The sequence below is a fragment of the Sarcophilus harrisii genome, chromosome 2 (assembly GCF_902635505.1).
Source record: "Sarcophilus harrisii chromosome 2, mSarHar1.11, whole genome shotgun sequence".
Classification (NCBI taxonomy): domain Eukaryota; kingdom Metazoa; phylum Chordata; class Mammalia; order Dasyuromorphia; family Dasyuridae; genus Sarcophilus; species Sarcophilus harrisii.
Genome location: NC_045427.1, coordinates 560429429 through 560454803, shown reverse-complemented (window position 1 = coordinate 560454803; position 25375 = coordinate 560429429). Strand labels below are relative to the sequence as shown.

The 25375-nt window shown below is 32.4% G+C and overlaps 1 protein-coding gene across 3 annotated transcripts in view; it reads left to right on the top strand.

The window, feature by feature from the left end:
• LOC100918759 (cilia- and flagella-associated protein 43-like) overlaps nt 1-25375 on the top strand; it is a 201538-nt gene that overhangs the window by 156095 nt on the left and 20068 nt on the right. For all 3 annotated transcript variants that reach the window (XM_031955797.1, XM_031955799.1, XM_031955798.1), the window contains 5 exons: nt 12158-12247; nt 12814-12894; nt 15151-15279; nt 18578-18697; nt 20778-20885. In XM_031955797.1, coding sequence (XP_031811657.1) covers nt 12158-12247; nt 12814-12894; nt 15151-15279; nt 18578-18697; nt 20778-20885 — 528 coding nt within the window. The remainder of the gene's footprint in view (nt 1-12157; nt 12248-12813; nt 12895-15150; nt 15280-18577; nt 18698-20777; nt 20886-25375) is intronic.

Sequence of the window (25375 nt, the reverse complement as noted above, 5' to 3'; positions counted from 1 at the left end):
TAAGAACAAGGGTGAAACAAGGTTGTCCATTGTGACCACTATTATTCAGTATTGTACTAGAAATTTTAGCCTTAGCAATAAAAGAAAAAAATTGAAAGAATAAAAGTAGATCACGAGGAAAGAAAATTATCACTTTTTGTATATATGATAGTATATTTAGAGAATTCTAGAGAATCTATTAAAAAACCACTAGAAACAACTTTAACAAAGTTGCAAGATAAAAATAAACCCATATAAATAATCAACATTTATATATGTTGCTTGCCCAGCAGCAAGAGATAGAAAAAGAAATCCCCTTTAAAATAACCATAAAAAATATATTTGGGAGTCTTCCTGCCAAAACAAATTTAGGAACTTTATGAACACAATTGCAAAACACTTTTCAGACAAAGTTAGATCTGAACAATTGGAAGCATAGCAATTGCTCATGGGTAGACTGAGCTAATAGAATAAAAATGACATTTCTAAATTAATCTACTTATTCAGTGCCATACCAATCAAACTGCCAAAAAATTACTCTATACAGCTAGAAAAAATAATAACAAAATTCATCTAAAAGAGCAAAATTCAAGAATTTCAAGGGAATTAATGAAAAAATGTGAAGGAAGGTGGCCCTAGCCATACCAGACCTAAAACTGTATTATAAAGTTGTGGTTATCAAAACTATTTAGTACTGTCTAAGAGACAGAGTAGTAAATCTGTGAAATAGGTTAGATTCACAAGACACAATAGTCAATGACTATAAGAATCTAGTGTTTGATAAATTTAAAAACTCTTAATTATTCCCACTATCTGACCAAAATTGCTGGGGAAACTTAAAAATAGTATAGCAGAAACTAGGCATTGACCAGTATCTAATGCCTTATACCAAGGTAAGATGAAAATCGATTCATGAATTAAACATAAAGGTATGAAATTAAGCAAATTAAAAGAACAGGGGATAAGCTTATCTCAGATCTGTGGAGAAAGAAGAAATTTATGGCCTAAGAAAAACTTGAGAACATTATGAAATGCAAAACAGATAATTTTGATTACTTAAATTAAAGAGATTTTGCACAAACAAAACCAATGTGGCCAATATTAGCAGGGAAGAAGAAAGTTAGGGGGGTGGATTTTTTTTTGGCAGTGTTTTTGGTAAAGGCCTCATTTCCAAAATATATAGAGAATTGACTCAAATTTAAAAGAATATAAGCCTTTCCCCAATTGATAGTCAAAAGGATAGAAATAATTTTCAGATGAAGAAATCAGTCATTTTTAATTATATGAAAAAATACTCTAAAGCATTGTTGATTAGAGAAGTGCAAATTAAGACAACTCTGAGGTACCATTTCATACTTCTCAGATGGGCTTGCAGGAAAGATGATGATACAAATGGAAGGGGCCAGGGAAATGGAGCAGTAATACATTGTTGGTGGAGTTATGAAATGATCCAACCATTCTGGAGAGCAATTTGGAACTATGTCAAAAGGCTGTAAGACTGTGTATACCATTTGATCCAGCAATGTCACTACTGGGTCTGTATCCAAAAAAAGATCATAAAAAAGGGAAAAGAACCCACAATAGCAATCTTTTTTGTAGTGGTAAGGAACTGAAGATTGAGTGGATGCCCATCAGTTGAAGAACAGCTAAATAAGTTGTAATCAAATAGTACTATAAGAAATGATAAGCAGGGTGATTTTATTTTATTTTTTTTGAAAGCTTTTTATTTTCAAAACATATGCATGAATAATTTTTCAACATTGACTTGCATGGCCTTGTGTTATAGATTTTCTACTCCTTCCCCAACTCCCTCCCTTAGATGACAAAAAAATCCAATATATGTTGTACTTGTTAAAATATATGTTAAATCCAATATAGTAAACATATTTATACAATTATCTTGCTGCATAAGAATAGTCAGATCAAAAAGGAAAGAAAATTAGTTAGAAACAAAATGCAAGTAAACAACAACAAAAAGAGTGAAAATGCCATGTTGTGATCTACACTCAGTCCTCACAGTCCTCTCTCTGGGTGTAGATGGCTCTCTTCATCAACGACCAAGTAGAACAAGAATTCAAACAAGGTTTGAATCATCTCATCGTCATATAGTCTTGTTGTTGTTGTGTACAGTGATGTCCTGGTTCTGCTCATTTCACTTAACATCAGTTCATGTAAGTCTCTCCAGGTCTCTCTGTATTCATCCTGCTGGTCATTTCTTACAGAAGAATAATATTCCATAACATTCATATACCATAATTTATCCAGCCATTCTCCAACTGATGGGCATCCATTCAGTTACCAGTTCCTTGCCACTACAAAGAGGGTCAAAAGCATTTTTGCACATACAGGTCCCTTTCCATCCCTTTAAGATCTCTTTGGGACACTGCTGGATCAAAGGGTACGCACAGTTTGATAACTTATTGAGCATAGTTCCAAATAAGCAGGCTAATTTTAGAAAAGCCTGGAGGGACGTACATGAACTGATGCTAAGTGAAATGAGCAGAAACAAAAAAAATTTGTACCCACTAATAAGATTATGTGATGATCTATTATGATAGACTTGGCTCTTTCAACAAGGAGGTGATTCCAGGCAATTCTAATAGACTTGTGATGGAGAGAATCTACATCCATAAAGAGAACTATGAAGTTTGAATGTTCATCAAAGCACAGTATTTTTACCTATTCATTGTTGTCATGTCCTTATTGTTACTTTCTTTCTTGTGTTTTTTTCTCTTTTGATCTGATTTTTCTTAATCAGTGTGATGAAAGTGGAAATATTTGAAAGAATTGCACATGTTTAATGAATTATTTGCTACATTGGGGAGAGGGGAAAGTAAAAGAAGGAGGGAGAAAACTTTGAAACACAAGGTTTTGCAAAGGTGAATGCTGAAAACATTTGGAAAAGTAAAATACTATTTTAAAAAAAAAGGTTACAAGGAAGATTGAACAGAAACTCAGAAGAAGACTATGAAGTCAAAACTGCTACATCCAAAACCTCAAAAATGTGTATTTGTCTCAACCTCAAAAAGGAAATCCTAGAAGGGGTCAAAAAATATTTTAGAAATCAAATGAGATATAGATGAAAATAGGGGAAAGAAATGATAATGGTGAAAGAAAATCATGATAAAAGAGTCAACAGCTTGATGAGAGGCACACAAAAAATGCTGAAGAAAATACTTCTTAAAAAACAAGATAGTCCAAATGGTAAATGAGACACAAAAATCCAATGAAGAGAACACCTTAGAAAGCAGAATTGATCAAATGGAAAAAGATGTACAAAAATTTACTGAAGAAAAGAGCTTCCACTCATTGACAAATGGAAAAAGAGATATGCTCACTGAAGAAAATAAATTTTTAAGAACTAGAATTAGACAAATATGTTAGTGGTTAAATGAGATCTCAAAAAACAATGAAAAATGAAAAAAAAGATAATATGAAATATCTCATTGGAAAAACAACTGATCTGTAAAGCAGATCAAGAAGCGATAATTTTAAAATTTCTGGACTACCTGAAAGTCATGATCAAAAAAAAGGAGCCTCTACAGTACCTTTTTAGAAAAAAAAGAAAGTTGCTATGATATTCTAGAACAGAGAGTAAAATAGAAACTGAAAGAATTCATTCATCGCTGCCTGAAAGAGATCACAAAATGAAAACTCCCAGAAATATAGCCAAATCCAGAACTCCCAAGTCAAGGAAAAATTATTGCAAACAGCTAGAAAGAAACAATTTAAATATCATGGCGCTACAGTCAGGATAACATAAAATCTAACAGCTTCTATATTAAAGGATCTAAGGGACTAGAATATAACATTCCAGAGGAAAAAGGGTCTAAGATTACAATCAACAATCACCTACCTAGCAAAACTGAGCATAATTCTTCACAGAAGAAAATGGACAACCTAAGAAATAGAAGACTTTCAAGAATTCTTGGTGAAAAGTCCAAAGCTGAATAGAAAAATTTTATTCTCAAACATAAGATTCAAGAGAAACATTAATAGGTAAACTGGAAAGGAAAGAAGGAATTCAATAAGTTTAAACTGTTTACATTCCTACCTGGGAAGATACTTGTAACTCTTAAGAATTTTCTCATCATTAGGGCAATTAGGAGTATAAATAGCTAGAAGGCATTAGTGTAAATTGAATATGACTGGATGATCTTTTAAAAAATAAAAGTGGTAAGGAATGCATTGGGAGAAGGAGAACGAAAGAGGTAGAATGGGACAATAATATTATCTCACATAAAAGAGGCAGAAAAAGAGTTTTTATTGTTTAAGGGGAAACAAGAGAGGTCTGGGGAAAACATGCAAGACTTCTCATTGGAATTGCCTTGGAATAATACTCAATTGAGTATAGAAATTTATTTTATCCTTTCAAAGGAAAGGAGAAGGGGAAGAGAAGGGATGAGTGATAAAAGAGTAAAGGGAGTGATAAAAAAAGGGGGAGGAAATTGGGGAGGCAGTAATCAGAAGCAAAACATACTTGAGGATAGACAGAGTGAAAGGAAAGGCAGATGGATAAATTAAGAAAATAGAATGGAAGGAGATATAGGTAGTAATCATAACTGGAAAAAAATGTTTATAGCAGGTATCTTTGGTAGGCACTATTTTTCAAATATATAGATCACTGAGTCAAATTTATTAAAATAAATGTCATTCCCCTGTGGCCACAGATTGTAAACAGATATGTTTTCAGACAAATAACAAAAGCTATCTATAATTTATATGAAAAATAGTTCTAAATAATTATTGATTAAAGAAATGCAAATGCAATTCCAAGGTACTATTGTTCACTTATCATATCATTATCATTGCCTGATATAATAGAAAAGAAAAATAAGAAATATTGGAGGGGAGGGGTTATGGAGAAATGCAGACACTAAGGCATTGTTTTAATTGTGAATTGATTCAACCATTCTATAGAGAATTTGAAACTCTCTCCTAAGTACTATAAAACTCTGTATACTTTGATCCAGCAATATCATTACTAGGTGCATATCCCAAAGAGATTTTTTTAATTATAGCTTTTTATTGACAGAACATATGCATGGATAATTTTTGCAACATTGTCCCTTGCACTCACTTATGTTCCAACTTTTCCCTTCCCTCCTTCCACCTCCTCCCCTAGATGGCAGGCAGTCAGTTAAACATTGTTAAAGTATATCTTAGATACAATATGTGTGTGCAGATCCATACAGTTCTCTTGTTGCACAAGAAAAATTGGATTCAGAAGGTAAAAATAAACTGGGAAGAAAAACAAAAATGCAAGTAGTCCACATTCATTTCCCAGTGTTCCTTCTCTGGGTGTAAGCTGATTCTGTCCATTATTGATCAATTAGAACTGAATTAAATCTTCTCTTTGTCAAAGATATCCACTTGCATCAGAATACATCCTCATATAGTATTGTTGTTGAAGTATATAATGATCTTCTGGTCCTGCTCATTTCACTTAGCATCAGTTCATGTAAGTCTCTCCAAGCCTCTCTGTATTCATCCTGCTGGTCATTTCTTACAGAACAATAATATTCCATAACATTCATATACCATAATTTATTCAGCCATTCTTTAATTGATGGGCATCCATTCAATTTCCAGTTTCTAGGCACTACAAAAAGGGCTACCACGAACATTTTGGCACACACAGGTCGCTTTCCGTTCTTTAAGATCTCTTTGGGATATAAGCCCAGTAGTAACACTGCTGGATCAAAGGGTATCACTTTTTGAGCATAGTTCCAAATTGCTCTCCAGAATGGCTGGATCCAATCACAACTCCATCAACAATGCATCAGTGTCCCAGTTTTTCCACATCCCCTCCAACATTCATCACTATCTTTTTTTTGTCATTTTAGCCAAACTAACAGATGTGTACTGGCATCTCAGAGTTGTCTTAATTTGCGTTTCTCTGATCAATAGTGATTTGGAACATACTTTCATATGAGCAGAAATAGTTTCAATTTCATCATCTGAAAATTGTTCATATCCTTTGACCGTTTATCAATTGGAGAATGGCTTGATTTCTTATAAATTAGAGTCAATTCTCTTTATATTTTGGAAATGAGGCCTTTATCAGAACTTTAATTGTAAAAATGTTTTCCCATTTCATTGCTTCCCTTCTAATCTTCTTTTCATTAGACTTGTTTATACAAAAGCTTTTTAATTTGATATAATCAAAATTTTCTATTTTGTGATCAATAATGATCTCTAGTTCTTTGATCATAAATTTCTTCCTCCTCCACAAGTCTGAGGGGTAGACTATCTTATGTTCCTCTAATTTACTTATAATCTTGTTCTTTATGCCTAAATCATGAACCCATTTTGATCTTATCTTGGTGTATGGTGTTAAGTGTGGATCCATGCCTAGTTTCTGACATACTAATTTCCAGTTTTCCCAGCCATTTTTGTCAAATTGTGAATTCTTATCCCAAAAGTTGGGATCTTTGAGTTTGTCAAAGACTAGATTGCTATAGTTGTTGACTATTTTGTCCTATGAATCTAACCTATTCTACTGATGAACTAGTGCATTTCTTAGCCAATACCAAATGGTTTTGGTGAACGCTGCTTTATAATATAATTTTAGATCAGGTACAACTAGGTTGCCTTCATTTGATTTTTTTATTAGTTCCCTTGAAATTCTTTACCTTTTGTTGTTCCATATGAATTTTGTTGTTAATTTTTCTAGGTCATTAAAATAGCTTCTTGGGAATCTGATTGGTATAGCACTAAATAAATAGATTAGGTAGTATTGTCATCTTTATTATATTCACTTGACCTATCCAAGAGCACGTTAATATTTTTCAATTGTTTAGATCTGAATTTATTTGTGTGGAAAGTATTTTGTAGTTTTGCTCATATAGTTCCTGACTTTCCCTTGGCAGATAGATTCCCAAATATTTTATACTATCAACAGTTATTTTTCATGGAATTTGTATCTCTTCTTGTTGGATTTTATTGGTGATGTATAAAAATGCTGAGGATTTATGTGGATTTATTTTGTATCCTGCAACTTTGCTAAAGTTGTGGATTATTTCTAATAACTTCTTAGTAGAATCTCTGGGGTTCGTTAAGTTTACCATCATATCATCTGCAAAGAATGATAATTTGGTTTCTTCATTATCTAATTGCTTTAATCTCTTTATCAATTCTTATTGCCAAAGTTAATGTTTCTAATAACAATACTGAATAGTAATGGTGATAGTGGGCAACCTTGTTTCACTCCTGATCTTATTGGGAATGGTTCCAGTTTGTCCCCATTACATATGATGCTTACTGACGGTTTCAAATAGATGCTCCTGACTGCTTTAATGAAAAGTCCATTTATTCCTACACTCTCAAGTGTTTTTATTAGGAATGGATGCTGGATTTAATCAAATGCTTTTTCTGCATCTATTGAGATGATCATATAGTTTTTCTTAATTTGGTTATTGATATAGTCAATTATGCTAATAGTTTTCTTAATAATGAACCAGCCCTTCATTCCTGGTATAAATCCTACTTGATTATGATGTATTAGCCTGGCAATAATTTTCTGTAATCTTTTTGCTAATATTTTATTTAAGATTTTAGCATCAATATTTATTAGGGAGATTGGTTTATAATTTTCTTTCTCTGTTTTTAACCCACCTGGTTTAGGTATCAGTATCATGTCTGTGTCATAAAAGGAATTTGGCAGAACTCCTTCAATCCCTATTTTTTTTTCAAATAGTTTATATAGCATTGGAGTTAATTGTTCTCTAAATGTTTGGTAGAATTCACATGTAAATCCATCTGGTCCTGGGGATTTTTTCTTAGGGAGTTGATTAATAGCTTGTTCTATTTCTTTTTTTTAAATGAGACTGTTTGACCAATTTACTTCTTCCTCTGATAATCTGGGCAAGCTGATTTAAAGGTATTCTTCAATTTCATTTACGTTATCAAATTTATTGGCATAAATTTGGGCAAAGTAACTTAATTATTGCTCTAAATTCCTCTTCATTAGTGGTGAGTTCTCCCTTTTCATTTTTGAGATTAACAATTTGATTTTCCTCTTTCCTTTTTTAAATCAGATTTACTAAGGGTTTATCTATTTTGTTGGTTTTTTCATAAAACCAACTCTTAGTTTTATTTATTAATTCAATAGATTTTTTACTTTCAATTTTATTAATCTCTCCTTTTATTTTTAGAATTTCAAGTTCAGTGTTTGACTGGGGAGTTTTAATTTATTCCTTTTCTAGCTTTTTTAGTAGCAAGCCCAATTCATTGACCTTCTCTTTCTTTATTTTATGCAAGTAGGCCTCTAGAGATATAAATTTTCCCCTTATTATCACTTTGGCTGCATCCCACACATTTTGGTATGATGTCTCATTATTGTCATTTTCTTGGGTGAAACTATTATTTCTATGATTTGCTGTTTCACCAATCATTCTTTAGGATAAGATTATTTAGTTTCCAATTATTTTTGGTGTATTTTCTCCTGGCTTTTGATTGAATGTAATTTTCATTGCATCATGGTCTGAAAAGGATGCATTTACTATTTCTGCCTTACTGCATTTGAATTTTAGGTTTTTATGTCCTAATATATGGTCAATTTTTTATAGGTTCCATGAACTGCTGAGAAAAAAGTTAACTCCTTTCTGTCTCCATTTAGTTTCTCCAAAGAACTATCATATCTAACTTTTTTAGTATTCTATTTACCTCTTTGACTTCTTTATCATTTATTTTTTGGTTTGATTTATCTAATTCTGAGAGTGTAAGGTTGAGATCTCCCACTATTATCGTTTTGTTATCTGTTTCTTCTTGCAGCTCTCTTAATTTCTCTTTTAAGAATCTAGATGCATATATGTTTAATATTGATATTGCTTCATTATCTATGCTACCCTTTAGCAAGATATAGTGCCCTTTCTTATCTCTTTTAATTAGATCAGTTTTTGTTTTTGCTTGATGTGAGATCAGGACAGCTTTCCCTACTTTTTTTACTTCACCTGAAGCATAGTAGATTCTGCTCCAGTCTTTTACCTTTACTCTGTATGTATTGCCCTGTTTCAAGTGTGTTTTCTCTAAACAACATATTGTAGGACTCTGGCTTTTAATCTAGTCTGCTATTCACTTCTGCTTTATGGGGGAGTTTACCCCATTCACATTTATGGTTAAAATTACTAATTTTGTATTTTTTGCTATCTTGTTAACCCCTGCTTATGCTTTTCTCCTTTCCTTCCCCCTTACTCCCCTCCTCAGTATTAAACTTGTGAGCACCACTTGCTTATCACAGCCCTCCCTTTTTAAGATGCCTCTCCCCACTTAGAGTCCCTCCTTCTTTTCCTCACAATTTCTGTATTCCCTTCCACTTAGCTTACTCCTTCCCTTTTCACTTTTCTCCTCCCACTTTTCAATGAGGTGGGAGAAATTTCTCCGTAAATTGAATGTCTAATATTTTTGTCTTTAAGCCAATTCTGATGAGAGTAAGATACACACTGTGTTCATCCCCCTCCCTTCTTTCCTTCAGATATAATATATTTCCTTTGCCTCTTCGTGAGATGTAGTATCCCCACTTTACCCTTTTTCTGGTACAATTTCATTTCCACCTTTAGTTTCTTTTTTATGTTATAACTGTAAAACCAAATTATACATGTGTTCTTTATGTATATTCATAATAGAAATATGGTTCCCAAGATTTCTTTTTACCTTTTTGTGCTTTTCTTTAGTCCTATAGTTGGAGATCAAACTTTTTGTTTAGTTACCTTTTTTTCATCAGAAATAGATGAAAGTCACCTATTTCATTGAATGTTCATCTTCTTCCCTGGAAAAAATGCTCATTTTGGCTGGGTAAATTATTCTTGGCTGCATACAAAGTTCCTTAGCCTTTTGGAATACCAGTTTCCAGGTCCTTTGATTCTTTAATGTGGATGTTGCTAGATCTTGAGTAATCTTTATTGTGGCTCCTCTATATTTGAATTTTTTTCTAGCTGCTTGTAGGATTTTTTTCCTTGATCTGATAGTTCTGGTATTTAGCCTTAATATTTCTTGGAGTTTTGATTTTGGGGTCTCTTTCAGTAGGTGATCAATGAATTCTTTCAATGTCTACTTTACCCTCTTTTCCTATAATATGTGGGCAGTTTTCTTTGATGATTTCCTGGAAAATAGTGTCTAGGCTCTTTTTTCATCATAATTTGTAAGATGTCCAATAATTCTCAGATTATCTCTCTAGATCTATTTTCCAGTCTGTTGTTTTCCCAAGTAGGTATTTGACATTTTTTTCCATTGTTTCACTTTTTTGGTTTTGCTTGACTGATTCTTGGTGTCTCCTCGAATCATTCAATTCTGATTTTTAATGAATTATTTTCTTCATTTATCTTTTTATTTCTTTTTGTAATTGTCCAATTGAATTTTTAAGTGAGTTGTTTTGTTCTATGGGATTTTTTTCCTTTTCATCAATTTTATTTTTTAGAGACCTATTTTCTTTTTCCAATTCACTAAATCTTTTTTCCTTGGAATTATTTACCTTTTCCAATTCACTAATTCTGTTTTTCAGGGACTCTCTATCCATAGAGAAGCTATCTATAGTTAGAGTTCGCTTTAATTTTTTGCTCATTTTGACAAAAAAGAATCAAAGAAAACAGACAAACAGAAAAAACAAATGTGGTCTGCTTTTTGGGCACTGTGGTATTACCAGACTTCTTCTACAGACTACCAGAGATAGCAATGAAGCAGCAGTAGAACAGTAATGACTGTGCTGCTTGCATAGTGGCCACTCTCTGAGACTCTGAGAGCATGTTGAGTTACTCTAGGTCCTGGGTGGGTGTGGTCAAGTCCTAAGAGACCCCAGTGTTTTGGGATTGAGGTCTTTATCCCCTGTGTTTGTAGCTTCTCTGCTGATCTACTGGCTTGCTGCCAGGGCAAAGAAGTTCACACTAAGTAAAGTTCTCCCCACAAATTTTCCAATGGCTGTGACTACACTTCGCCCCTCTCCAGTCTGGTCAGTGTGTGCTGCCTTCCATGTTCTTGCTACCAACCTGCAGTCTGCACCTGATCTAACTGTCCGGCCTGTGAGCAAAACCAGACCTTTTCTTGCAAATTTCGAGGATATCTTCTGTTGGTAATGTATTTGTGGGTTTTTTCAGTCAAGCACTAATTCCAAAGCCATTTCATGAAAAAAAGGTATTCTGAGGGCAAGAAAGAGCTTAGATAGATGCATATGTCCTCTCTGCCATCTTGGCCAGAAGTCCAAGATTTTTTTAAAAAGTCCTATGTGTAGAAAAATATAACAGGTCCATTAGTGGTGGCAAAGAATTTGAAATTGAGGGGATATCTATCAATTGGGAAATGGTATTTATTATAAGAAATGATGAGCAGAATGTTCTCATAAAAATCTGGAAAGACTTAAGTGAATTGATACAAAGTAAAATGAGTAGAACTAGGAGAAGAGTATACATAATTTTCAACAAACATAAAGTCAGCATTGAATATTTTATGCTATGGCAGAGAGTGTAGCTAGGTATCATAGCACATCAAAATTGTCACCTCTATATATCCTATGTTTATTTGAAAAAATCTATTTATCAGGATCCCTAGTCTAAGACTGTATTATTCAATTACATGCAATTGAAATGTGTCTTTCCCAGGTCAGTCATTTACAGTTCCTGGGGAAAGGAAGCTTCCTTTCCCACACTGTCAGGCCTGCTCAGCTATATATTCATAGCCACACCAGCAAATCAAGAGACCAAGCTTACCTGACGGTGGACCTCTGTAGACCTCAGAAAGAATGACCTGTCTCCTAAAGCTAAAGCTCATCCTCTTGAACTGAATCAGCCAAGTATCAGGAATCTCTATGTCCCTTAGACATGGTCTGGTGTCTCTCTCCATGGTCTGGTGCATTAGGAATGCTCAAGGGTTGAAGCATTTCAGATTTATTGGGGAGTTCATCAAAGTAATAAAAAACTTCCTTGAACTTTCTGCTTCTATTGTGAAATGCTAAGAGTTGGAAGGGAGCTTCAGCATCTCTTAGTCTTTCTCATTCTTTTTGCAGAGAATGGAACTCTTTTCCCTGAATAGCAAAAGTAAATTAATTAGTAGCAGAGGTAAAATTAAAACTCATTATTTGACTCCTCCAGAAAAAGTAAAAAATTATTCAAGAGAAAATTGAACCCATTTAGTTTAAATTTTATGAATAATACAGGGAATGAAATGAAGTGAAACTTTGTCTTTTCAGATTAAAGTTGAAAAATATCTTACTCCATGGCAAAAAGAACAAGCAGCAATAGCTGCAGCCCTTGAATTAGAACGACTTCTTTTAGCTCAGGTATGGCATGTTAAATCATACATTATCTTTTTTATAAACATATTTATATTATTAGTTTTTAAATATATCATAAAAACCAACATATTTTAAAAATAGTATTTTTCTCCCAGTTTCATGTCAAGAAAATGTTAAGCATTCATTTTTACAAAATTTTAAGTTCCAAATTTTCTCCCTCCCTCCTCTCCCCTCTTCAAAACATGACAAGCAATTGATATGGTTTATAATGTGCTATTATGTCAAAAGTATTTCTATGTTAGTCACAGTTGTAAAAGAAGAAACAGATCAAAAGACAAAAAAAAACAAAAACCCCACAATCATGACACCATTGTACTTGTCTTGGATCATTGCATTGCTGAGAAGAACAGAATCAACTATAATTGATCATCACACAATGAAAAATGAAATGCTTTTGGAAGAGCCTGATTCTCCGCGCGCACACACACACACACATACACACGTCAGTAGTTTGCTCTGTAGTCTTAGATTATTGCTAATAATCTGAATGCATTAATCCTTACTTTTCTTCTTCACCGCTCTTAATTTTGTTTTTGTTTTTTTTTTTTCAGAAAGATGATTCAAGACGTCGTGCTTTGATGGAAATGATGCATGGAGTTTTGGAAGTCAAGAAAGAAGATATTTTGAAGATGGTAATGATTTTGTCTAATCATGGAAGGTTGCATAAAAAAGATGAAAATGAGAACAATGAATTCTATAATTTATAATTTTACCTAGATGGAACTGAGTTTTAGAAAATTCTAAACAAGAAAGCAATGCATAAAATTTTACTAACTACAGCTGAATGTAGTGTTGCCACCTGTGATTCCTTTTATTAGGAGATGCTGAGCCTGGTAGGTTGATTCCAGAGTTTTGAGGTAATCAGGTGATTGGATTAAATTCAGCACAAATATGGTGAGTCTCAGGAGAGAAGAACCACAAATGTATAGGGAGAAGTAAACCAATGAAGAACAGTAAACTAGATCAGGATAAGGCATCCATGAATATAAGTATTTGGATCAGGCTGCAAGTAGACACTATACTTCTAACCTAGGTAAAATAGGATGACAAAGACTCCAAAAATATTTTTAATAACTCCAACATTTTAATCAAACACAAAGAAATGTGAAACTTAGCATTAATTTTCAAACTAAAAGAAAACCATATTTTTTAAAATGTTCAAATAGCATTTTATTTCCCCCCAGTTAATGTAAAGAAAATTTTTAGCATTCCTTTTTACAAAATTTTGAATTCCAAATTTTTCTCCCTTCCTCCCTCCCCTCTTCTGAAGATAGTAGGCAGTTTGATTTGGCTTATACATGGCTATTATGTAAAACATATTTCCATATTAATCACAGTTGTGAGAGAAGAAACAAATCAAAAGAAAAAAACACAAGAATGAATAAGTGAAAAAATATGCTTCAATCTGCAGTAAGAATCCATCAGTTCTTTATCTGATTATGAATAGAATTTTCCTTCATGAGTCTTTTTTACTTGTCTTGGATCATTATGTTGCTGAAAAGAGCTGAATCAATAATAGTTGGTCATCATACAATGTTGTTGATACCATGTACAATGTTTTCCTGGTTCTCCTCATTTCATTTTGCATCAGTTCATATAAGTCTTTCAGGTGTTTCTGCAATTTTCCTGTTCATCATTCCTTATTACACAATAGTATTCCATACATTCATATACTACCATTTGTTCAGTGATTCCTCAATTGATGGATGTCCCCTCAGTTTCCAGAATTTTGCCACCATGAAAAGGACTGCTATGAATATTTTTGTACATCTAGGTCCTTTCCCCCCTTTTATGATCTCTTTGGAATATAGACCTAGCAGTGGTAAGTAAAAGGAGGCACAATTTGGTTGTCCTTTGGGTATAGTTCCAAACTATTCTCTACAATGGTTGGATCATTGTGTTCCAATTTTCCCACATTCCCTCCAACGTTTATCACTTTCCTTTTTTGTTATATTGGCCAATGTGATAGATGTGAGGTGGTATCTCAGAATTGTTCTAATTTGCATTTCTGATAATCAAAAGTGATTTAGAATACTTCTTCATGTGCCTGTGGATAGTTTTGATTTCTTTATCTGAAAGCTGCTTGTTCATACCCTTGGACCATTTATCGTTTTTTTTATTATTATTATTATAGTAACTTTTTATTGACAGAATCCATGCCAGGATAAATTTTTTTTTACAACATTATCCCTTGCACTCACTTCTGTTCCGATTTTTCCCTCCCACCCTCCACTCCCTCCCCTAGATGGCAAGCAGTACTATATATGTTGAATATGTCCTAGTATATTGGACCATTTATCAAATGGGGAATGGCTTGTTATAAATTTGACTCAATTCTCTAGGTATTTGAGAAATGAGGCCTTTATCAGAGACACTTGCTGAAAAAATTGTTTTCTAGACAATCTTTCTGCTTTCCTTTTCACCATGGTTGCATTGTTTGTTTGTACAAAAGCTTTTTAATTTAAAATAATCAAATAATCTATTTTGCATTTTGTAATGCTCTCTCTCTCTTATTTGGTTATGAATAAATAAAATTATAAGAAAATGAGATTTATATATCTTGGTAGCTGTGGGGGAATTTGAATTAATAATTTTATAGATAATAATTTTCCTTAAGTGCTACTGAAAATTTTCTTTGCAGCCAAATTTCCTTGTCATAAATGATAGTAAACCTAAAATTGAAACAACTCAGTGGTCAAAAACAGTTCAATAGCCACCACCATGAACTTTATCAGTTTAATTGAATACTACATCATTTCCCTATCACTTCCACTACTGGTTAGTTAGAGGTTGATTTCTTTATCATTACCAGTTGTTTCTCACTGTTTTGAGCACCTTGTCACTATGCCATGTTGAGTGAATTGTGTGCTTTTCTGTTTTGTCTTTAGGTAATTCCTCAGCCTTCCTTTATGGTCTCCAAAGTGGAGGAAGTATGGAATGATGATGAAAGGAAACGAGTCAAAGAATATGAGAAAAAAGTCAAAGAGTTAAATGAGGAAAAAGAGAAGTATAAAAAGGTCAGGAAAAAGAGAGGATATATTTGTTTAAGGCAATTATATAACTTCTATTTTCTCAAAAGGGAAATGTGTAATCTTATGTTTTATGAGAAAAACGGTTAAATTTGATAACTTAGATCATTCACAACCAAAATGACCCAGGAAAAGTAGAGAAAATCAAATATTCTTTGTTTCAGTGTGGCACTGCCTTTTTAAAAAAATACTTTCTGCTCAGTAAAGATTAGGATTATTTCTCAAGGAATAGATGAAGTGAGAGAAAGACAGACATGCCCACTGAGTTAAACAGTATATGTGAATCAAATGTGAAGTTGTTTTCTTGAAAATACTGCTAATTTTATTTATTCTTTTGTGAAAGAAGTAAAATTATACGGCATTCAATAGGTCATGTAGATCAGTTTTATGTTTTTGTATCTTAGGATTAATTTGTTTGATCTCTCTTTTTATAATTGTCTTCCTTTCCATTAAAGTTCTTAGATGTGCCTGTGATGTATTTTATCAGAAAAGGGTGGTGAAATATCTCCCTTGGAAAACAACTGACCTAGAAAATACAACAAGGAGAGATAATTTAAGAATTATTAGATTACATGAAAGCCCCGATTTAAAAAAAGAAGATAGACAATATCTTTCAAGAAATTGTTAAAAAAAAAAACCTGCCCTAATATCTTACAACTTATAAAATTGACCTTGAAAAGCTAATAAATGTTAAATGAAAAGTTAAATGAATTACAGAAGATATAATAAAAGTATACTGATGGGGAGATTCAACATACCTCTCTCAGATCTAGACAAATCTAACAAATACATAATAAAGAAGTTAAGTTAATGCATAGAATTTTAGAAAATTTATATATGATAGACATGGATAATATTGAATGAGAGTAGAGAGCAGTATATTTTTTCTCAACTCTACATGGCATCTTCACAAAATTGACCATGTATTAGGTATAAAAAACCTCACAAACACATGCACACAAGCACAAATATTAAATGTACCATCTTGGAGCCCATAATGCAATAAAAATTGCATTCAATGAAAGACCTTTGAATCACAGATTAATAATTAATTAGAAACTAAATCTAATCCTAAAGAATGAATGGGTAAAAGGACAAATAGTAGATTGATTTATAAGTGAATTTTACCAAAAATTTAAAGAACAATTCCAATACTATGTAAACAGTTTGAAAAAAGAGCTAAAGGAGGACTCATACCAGATTCTTATCCAAAATCAAATTCTTTCCCTTTAGTCACTGCTCCACACATTGAGAAGTCAAAAAATATGATAACTATTGTAAATGTGAAGTCATGCAAAACATGTTTCCATATTAGCAAAAAATAAGGGGAAAAAGAAAAAACAATAGTATTTAATCTGCATTCAGAGTTCATCATGAATTCTTTGAAACTTTCTTGTATCACTGTATTGATCAGAGTAACTAAATCTTTCATGGTTGATTATCATTATAATATTGCTGTTAATATGTACAATGTTCCCTGACTGCTCATTTCTTTCTGCTTCAATTTATATATTTTTCCAAAATCAATCTCCAGAGAAAGAATGGATAAAATCTGAATGCAGATTTAAGAAAAGAATTTTAAATTTATTTCTCTTACTTTGTTGCCTTTATTTTTTGCAAAGTGGCTAATGTGGAACTGTTATGTAAGACTATGTATATATATACACATATATGTAAACATATACATATACAAGGATACTTTATTTCTTGCTGCCTTATTGAGTAAGAGGAGGTGAAGGGAAAGAATTTGGAACTGAAATAAAAATTTTAAATTAAAAAAAGAAAGTTAACCTCACCCAGTGCAAATTCTTACTTAAAAAAGGAGATATTTGCAAAGTAATAACAGAATTTGTAATCAGTACATTTTCATTGTTAGAAAATGTGATGTTTCTATTATCATTAAAGAAAAACTAGAATATAGACAGCACTTTGGAAATAAGTTTACTAGGCTAATTCAATAAATAAGCATGTTTTAGTCCACTGATATATGCCTCACACTCTGCCAACTGTTGAGGGTACAAAAACAAAAATAAAATAGTCCTAGTTTCTAAAGAGTTAGAAACAGCCTACTGAAGGAATTTACATTGCATAGTTTGTAACTATAAATGTGTATTTTGCTTCTTGTTGTTCTGAGTTTGCTTCAAGGGTCCGCTCAAGTGCTAGTTACTATTTCTCATACCCTCAGTTTTCATTGTTTTCTTTCCTCAAATCACTTAGTATTTACTTATCTGCATATATTATTTGCTCCTCAGTTGAATGTGAGTTCCTTGAGGGCAAATATAATTGTATTTGTCTTTAAAGTATGGTTTTTAAATCAAATTTTTTAATCAATCACAACATTTAAAGAAATTAATTGGCATGGTTAGCCTACTAGTGATGGGCTTCTTTGCATTGACCTAACTATTCTTAGGAAAGCAGACTCAGTTTGTTATTAAGAATATATGCAAAGCATGGGGTTTAAAAAAAGCAAAAACAAAAACAAAAACTTCTTCCAGTGCTTGCCCTGGGTTCTCACAACTTTCAAGAACAGGATCACTTCTTATAGAGGAAGTAAGGGTAGGAAAAAGAATATGGACTGGATATGTGGCAAGTGAGGGCTATTCATTAGGTAGCCCTTTGGCACAAATAATAATTTCATTATGTTAAGAGAAAGCCTGGAAGAATGAAGACTTCTTGTGGCAAACTTATAGCAGGATCACACAAGATAGACAGGTAAGAACAGAAGCACTCACATGATTAGATCAGATTCATTTGAGAAACCGGATTTAAAAGTTGTACTATGATGGGTCTTTGACTTTATTAAAGTAGAACTTGGGGGAGTTTTGTTGTCATTTATTCCATCAGTGGTTCTGCGCTATGTTCTGTTGGAGTTTCAAAAGAAGAAACCTTACTCTTTGCCCTAAAGGAACTTACAGACCTGTTGGAATGACCTAACATACCATTGTAAACAACTAGAAAATCACTGCAAAACAGCTTTTGAATAAATGCAAGAGGCTTGTATACGTAGATATTTATGATTTATATAAAATGAAAACAGCTTTTATCAAAATTGTCATGTGACATGTAGAACAAATTATTATTATATGATTACTCTGAAAAACAGTGAGGACTCATGGGCCAAAGGTTATCCTAGAAATGCCCAACTGCAGTGAATCCATCCCTAGTCAAGTCCAGTCCAGTCAACTTTATCCACTTGAAAGATTGAGTTGAAGTTAATTAACAGATTTGTTTTATTACCTTGAAACATGGGAACATTACTAAGTATTAATTTTACTGTTTATTTCAGTCACTGGATGCTGAATTAAAGAAGATTCAAGGTTCTATTGAAGAATTGACACAGGCCTTTGATGACAATCTGAAAAAACTCTTTGAGAGAAAGGTGTTAGCAGAAATGGTTATCAATCAGGTAAGTGCAGAGCTTGAGAACCTTTAAGCCAAAGCTAGTGAACCTTGGCCTCAGCGATTAAAGTATGATACATTTGACTCAAGTTGTTTCATCCAGATTTCTGAACTAGAGAAGTGAATAGCACTTGATACAAAAACACAAATAAAATGTTATCTGCCCTCAGGGAACTGACATTTAACCAGGAAGCACATAATATGTACAGATAAGTGATTATTAAGTGATTTGAGGAAAGAAAACATTAGAAACTGAGGATTTGAGGAAAGCTTTTGAATAAGACCTGAATGGACCCTTAAAGGAAAATCAGAATTCTGTGATGTGAGTAGAGCAGGCATGAGACAGTCCCTAGGCAAAGATACAGAAGATAAATGGAATATCAATTTTAGGGACTAATTCATGGGTCATTTTGGCTGAAACACCATATGTATGAAGAACATTAGTATGTAATGTCTGAAATAGCCTGATCATAGTTAGGTGACAGAGGATTTCAGATGTTCAGATGAGTAATATTGTTTTATCTTATCCAAGAGTCAGTAGGGAATGATTTTGCTAGTATGGAGGATGTCTTAGAAAGGGGAGAGAATAGAAAGGAGAAAAAATTTTAAATCACTATAATCCACTAAAGGGTTGATAGGGGTATAAAATAGTCTTGTGGTTATGTGAATATAAAGGAGAGTCATGAAAGGGAACACTGCAGAGATAGAACATGCAAGCTTTACTACTTGATTGAAAATAGGAAGTGAAAGAGAAGGAAGAGTTAAATGACTCCAGGCTTTTGAAGCTGAGTGTCTAGAAAGTTAGAAGAGCTTCATTAGAAATAGTGAAATGTGGAGGGGGACATATTAGAGAAGAGGAAGGTAACAAGTTCTGTTATGGACATGCTGATTTTAAGATACCTGTGGAATATCCAGGTGGACATACCTAGGAAGAAATTGGTAATGTAGGATTATACTAATTAAAAGATTCTGACTGGATATATTGATATATATCTTTGATTTGAAATGATAATTAAACCAATTAAACTCATGGGAGCTACTCATAGTGTAGAGAAAAAAGTTCCAGAATAAAGCTTCAGAGATTCATGTTTGATGCCTGAAAGTAAGACGGATAATAATCTACTGAGGAGACAAAGAACTAGTGATCAAACAGAAAGAGAATAAGGAGAGAATATCATTCAAATGAAGGAAAGAGAAAGTGTTCAGGAAGAGGGAGTAGTTGATAGTGTCAGATACTGCAGATCGATCAGTTAAGATGGAAACTTGAAAAAAAAAGCCATAGTTTTTAGCTGTTAAGAAATTTAGAGAAGTAAGAAATATTTCAGAATACAGTGGTTACAAAGTGATGAGTGTCTTTGAGGCCTGTAGCAATTTTTTTCCAATTAGCAATTCTTGCAATTTAATGAACATCCTTCATTCCCCAGTTTTTATGTTTTTACTTGCTCTGTCTTGCTCAGTGTCTCTCTCCTGTTGATTAGTTAAACTGTTGAAAAGTATTGAACTTGACATTTTGATTACTTCAGTGAAAGACACAAAATACATATTAAATATTGTTTCTCTCTACAAATATATTATTATTGGAGGAGATATGAATAGCATATAAGAATAAGCACCAAATAATATAATAAAAAAGTGAAAATGTCATAGATAATTCTGAAGAGAAAAACGATTAGGATTTGAAGGAGTCAAATAAGGCTCCATGGAGGAAGCTGAACTTGGGCTGGACCTTGAAGAGTAGATAGTATTTGGATATGAAGAAGTGAATTTTCCCAGCACTTCTCACATCCTCCTTCATTCTCTTTCCCTTTGTCTATTCCCCCCCCCCTTCTTCTACCCACACTCTAAGATATTCATAATATATAAGTAGTTTACATGGAGTATTTGTTGTATTGTTTTATTATCTCCAGTTCCTATTTTTTAAAGATAATACTAGAAAAATTTGTATTCTAATTAAATAAAATCTTATTTGTATATATGGTCCTCAAATGATTTTATGTAGGGAGTAGGAAGTGTGGATCAGAGCCATCTTTAATAGGTTTCAACAAGTATTAGTATTAACATATTTTCCTTCTTTAATGTTTCCACAGGAGGAATTAAAAATAGCCAACCTCATTTTCTCTTTAGTCTTGGATGAAGAATTAAACACAAGGGAATTAGGACTGAACAATTTCCTTGAAAGAAAACAGACAGCAAAAGTAATTGTAGTAGAGCCTTGTGTACTGAAATGTTCCATGCCTGTTAATCATTTACATATACTCATTCTTTCTTTTTCTTTCCCTTTCTCCATATCCTGGTCTCATATACCATCCCCAGTTATTTAGCGTCTTTCAGCCTCAATTTTCTCATAAAATGAAAGGGATCAGGTTAATTTTTAAGTACCTTAAAATTCTAAATTATATAATTACATAATTTGTTACCTAAAGATTTTTTGTGCAAACTGAAGTGAATAGAACCATAAAAATATTGTACATAATAATAGCAATATTATAATGATGATCAAATGGGAGAGTTAGTTACTCTGATAAATACAATGATTTAAGACAATTCCAAAGGATTTGTAATGAAAAACTGTCATCCAAAGAGAGAACTGATGGATTATGAGTGCAGATTGAAACATATTATTTCACACTTTATTTTTCTTACTTTTTTGTAACATGGTTAATATGGAAAACATGAAGATATGTTTTGCATGTCTTCATATGTATAATGAATATCACATTTCTTTCTTCTTGGTGGAGGACGGAAAAATGTTTTTAAAGGTGAATGCTGAAATTTTAAAAAGAGAGAAAAGCAAAACCTGTTACAAACATATATATTCAATCTAAACAAATTTTCAACCTTTGCTCTCTCAAAAAAAAAAAGTCCCATTCTCCTTTGCTTCTAATTCAAGAACTGGATAGCATGTTTTATCTTCAGTCCTCAAGAATCATGGTTGGTTATTACACTGATCAGAATTTCTCATCCTAAATTGTTTCATTTTACCATATTGTTATCATTGTATAAATTTTTCTGGTTCTGTTCATAACACTTTGCATAAGTTCATACAAGTTGTCTTCATTTTTTTCTGAAAATATCCTCTATATCATATCTTATAACACAATAGTATTCCATCACATTTATATGCCATGACTTGTTCACTGCCCAATTGATTGGCACCAGTAGATTTCCAATATTTGCTACCTCAAAAAATGTGAAACATATTTTTGCACAAGCTTAGTTTTAGTTGGGTACTGATCCCTCTCTTTGGGTACTTCTTGTAATTGCCTCTTCTCCCATTTTCCTCCTAGTTTTGTTGAATGAATGTATTTATGTACCTTTCCATAGTGTATGTATTCTTCTCTCCTTTGATCAGTTCACATAAGAATGAGGTTCAAACATCAACTTCTTTCTCTTCTTAGATTGTATAGAAGTCTACTTGAATATCATGATTGTGTGTGATAATTTCCCCAATTTACCTTTCCCCTTCTCTTCTTTGTATCCATACATAGATAATCCCAGATTTTATCTAATTAGATGACTTCTATGATTCTGGAGGATAGGATTCAGAGGGAACACATGCATCCTCTCCCTATATTAGAATCTTAAGTTTATTTCTTTTTTAGTCCCTTATGATTATTTGTTCATATTTCCCTTAATGCCTGTGTGTGAACTTCAGAATACTTATGCACCTCTGGTCCTCTCATTAGCAGTGTTTATTTCTTTATATATAAGTTTATTTATATATATTTATTTATATATATATATATATATATATTTCTTTTATATAAGTCCAGTGTTTATTTCTTTAAAAGTTAATTTTCTCCCTGTAGAATTATGTTCAATTTTTCTGGATAAATTATTCTTGGCTGTAAACCTATATATAGTCATTTAGAATGTCATGTTCATAATTCAGCTCCTTTATGTTCATTACTGCTTCATCTTGTAAAATCCTGATGTGGTTCCTTCATACATTCTTCTTTTTGATTGCTTGCAATACTTATTTCTGTGATCTAGAAGTTTTATATTTTGACTAAAATGATTCTGGGACTCTCTTTGAAGTTTATTGCAGGAGGTAGCTCAAAAATTCTTTCTCTTTCTATTTTTTTCTCACAGTTTAAGGAATCTGGGCAGTCGTCTCCTAAGATTTCTTGAAATAAGATGTCTGGGGATCTTTTTAGTTAATGATATCCATTGTCTATTGATGCTCAAAATATTTTCTTTTTGCTTTTTTATTTCCTGAGCAGTTTTTTTAAATGAGATATCCTACATTTTCTTTTTTGATTCTTGATTGATTTGACATTAATATTTCTATTGTTTCATGGAATCATTGATTTCGGTTTGGTACATTCTCATTTTCAGGGAATATGTTTTTGGGCAAGGTTTTGTACCTTTTATGCTAAACTGTTAATTCTTTTTCTAATTATTCCTTCCATGACTTCCATCTCTTTTCTAAATTTTCCTCTACCATTTTTCATTCTTGAAAAATACTTTTAATTTTAAAAGTTTTAATTAAATTTAATTAATTTTTTTTACATATTTCTTTATGATGAATCATGTTGGGAGAGAAAAATCAAAATAAAAGGAAAAAGCTACAAGAGAAAAAAAACAGAAGAAAAGGGGGAAAAAAATCATAGCATGTGTTCATTTATATTCATAGTTCTCTCTCTGGATACAAATGGCATTTTCTATCCAAAGTTTATTGGGATTGCCTTGGATGACTGAACTGCTGAGAAGAGCAAAGTGTCATAGATGATCATAATACAATCTTCTTCCTGTTGCTGTATACAATGTTTTTCTCATTCTACTTGTCATCCTCAGCATCAGGTCTTTCTAGAATCAGCTTGTTCATCATTTTTATAGAACAATAATATTCCATTACTTTTATATACCATAACTTATTCAGCCATTCCCCAAGTGATGGCATTTATTCATTTTCAATTTTTTGTCACCACAAAAAAAAGCTGCAACAAATATTATAGTTTCTTTGGGATACAGACCCAATAGTGGCACTGCTGAATTAAAGTTGTGCATAGTTGTATATTTGAGCACAATTCCACATTTCTCTCCAAAATGGTTTGGTTATTTCACAACTCCACCAAAAATGCATTTAATGTCCCAGTTATGCCCCATTTGCTCCAACATTTATAATTATATTTTCTTGTCATTTTAGCCAATCAGGGAGGTGTGAAGTAGTATCTCAGAGTTGTTTTAATTTGCATTTCTTTAATCCATGGTGATTTAGAGCATTTTTTCATATGATTGTAGATGGCTTTAATTTCATCATCTGAAATTGTCAATTTATATCCTTTAACAGTAGTCTATTTGGCTTTCCTTCTAATCTTAGCTGTGTTGGTTTTGTTTGTGCAAAAGCTTTTTAATTTAGTATAATCAAAGTTATACATTTTGCAGTTCATAAGGAGCTCTAGTTCTTCCTTGGCCATAAATCCCTTCCTTCTCCAAATATCTGAAAAGTGAACCATCCCTGCTCTACTAATTTGCTTATCATATTAGCTTTTATGCCTAAATCATGTACCCATTCTGACCTTATTTTGATATGGAGTGTGAAATGTAGGTCTATGCCAAGTTTCTGACATTGTTTTCCATTTTTCTAAGAAATTTTTGTGAAATAATGAGCTCTTATCCAAGAAGCTAGAGTTTTGGAGTTTACCAACTAGATTACTATTAACTATTGTGTCATGTGTCTATTCCATTACTCTACTACTCTATTTCTTAGTCAATTCTAAATGGTTTTGATGACTGCTGCTTTATTATATAGTTTTAGATCTGGTATTGCTAGGCCACCATCCTTTGTATTTTTTTTCATTAATTCCCTTGATATTCTTGACCTTTTTTTAAATTCCAGATGAATTTTGTTATTTTTTCTAGTTTTATAAAATAAATTTTGACAGTTTGATTGATATGGCACTGAACAAGTAGACTAATGCAGGCAGTATTGTCCTTACTATATTAGCTCAGCCTACCCATGAGCTTTTTTTCCAATATTTTTCCAATTGTTAGAGCTGTCTTTATTTTGTAAAAAGTGTTTTGTAATTGTTCATATAGTTCCTGGGTTTGTCTTGGCAGATAGACACCCAAATAGTTTATTTTGTCTACAGTTATTTTAAAAGGAATTTCTCTTTCTATCTTTTGTTAGTAGGCTTCATTAGTAACATATAGAAATGTTGATGATTTGTGTGGTTTTATTTTATATCGTGCAACTTTGCTAAAGCTGTTAATTTTGTTTCTAGTTTTTAGTTGATTCTCTAGGATTTTCTAAGTATAGCATTATATCATCTGCAAAGAATGATAGTTTTATCTCTTCATTGCCTACTCTAATTTCTTTATTTTCTTATTGCTAAAGCCAACATTTCTAATATAATATTGAGCAATAGTGGTGATAATGAACATCCTTGTTTCACCTCTTATTGGGAATGCATATAACTTCTCCCTGTAACAAATAATGCTTGCTGATGATTTTAGATTGATACTGCTTATCATTTTAAGTAAAACTTCATTTATTCCTATGTTCTCTAGTGTTTTTAATAGGAATTGGTGCTGTATGTTGTCAAAAACATTTTCTGCATCTATTTCTGCTAGTTTTGTTATTGATATGATCAATTATGCCAATATTTTCCCTTATTTTGAAGGAGCTGTGCACTCCTGGTATAAATCCTACTTGGAAATTGTATATTATCTTACTGATAAA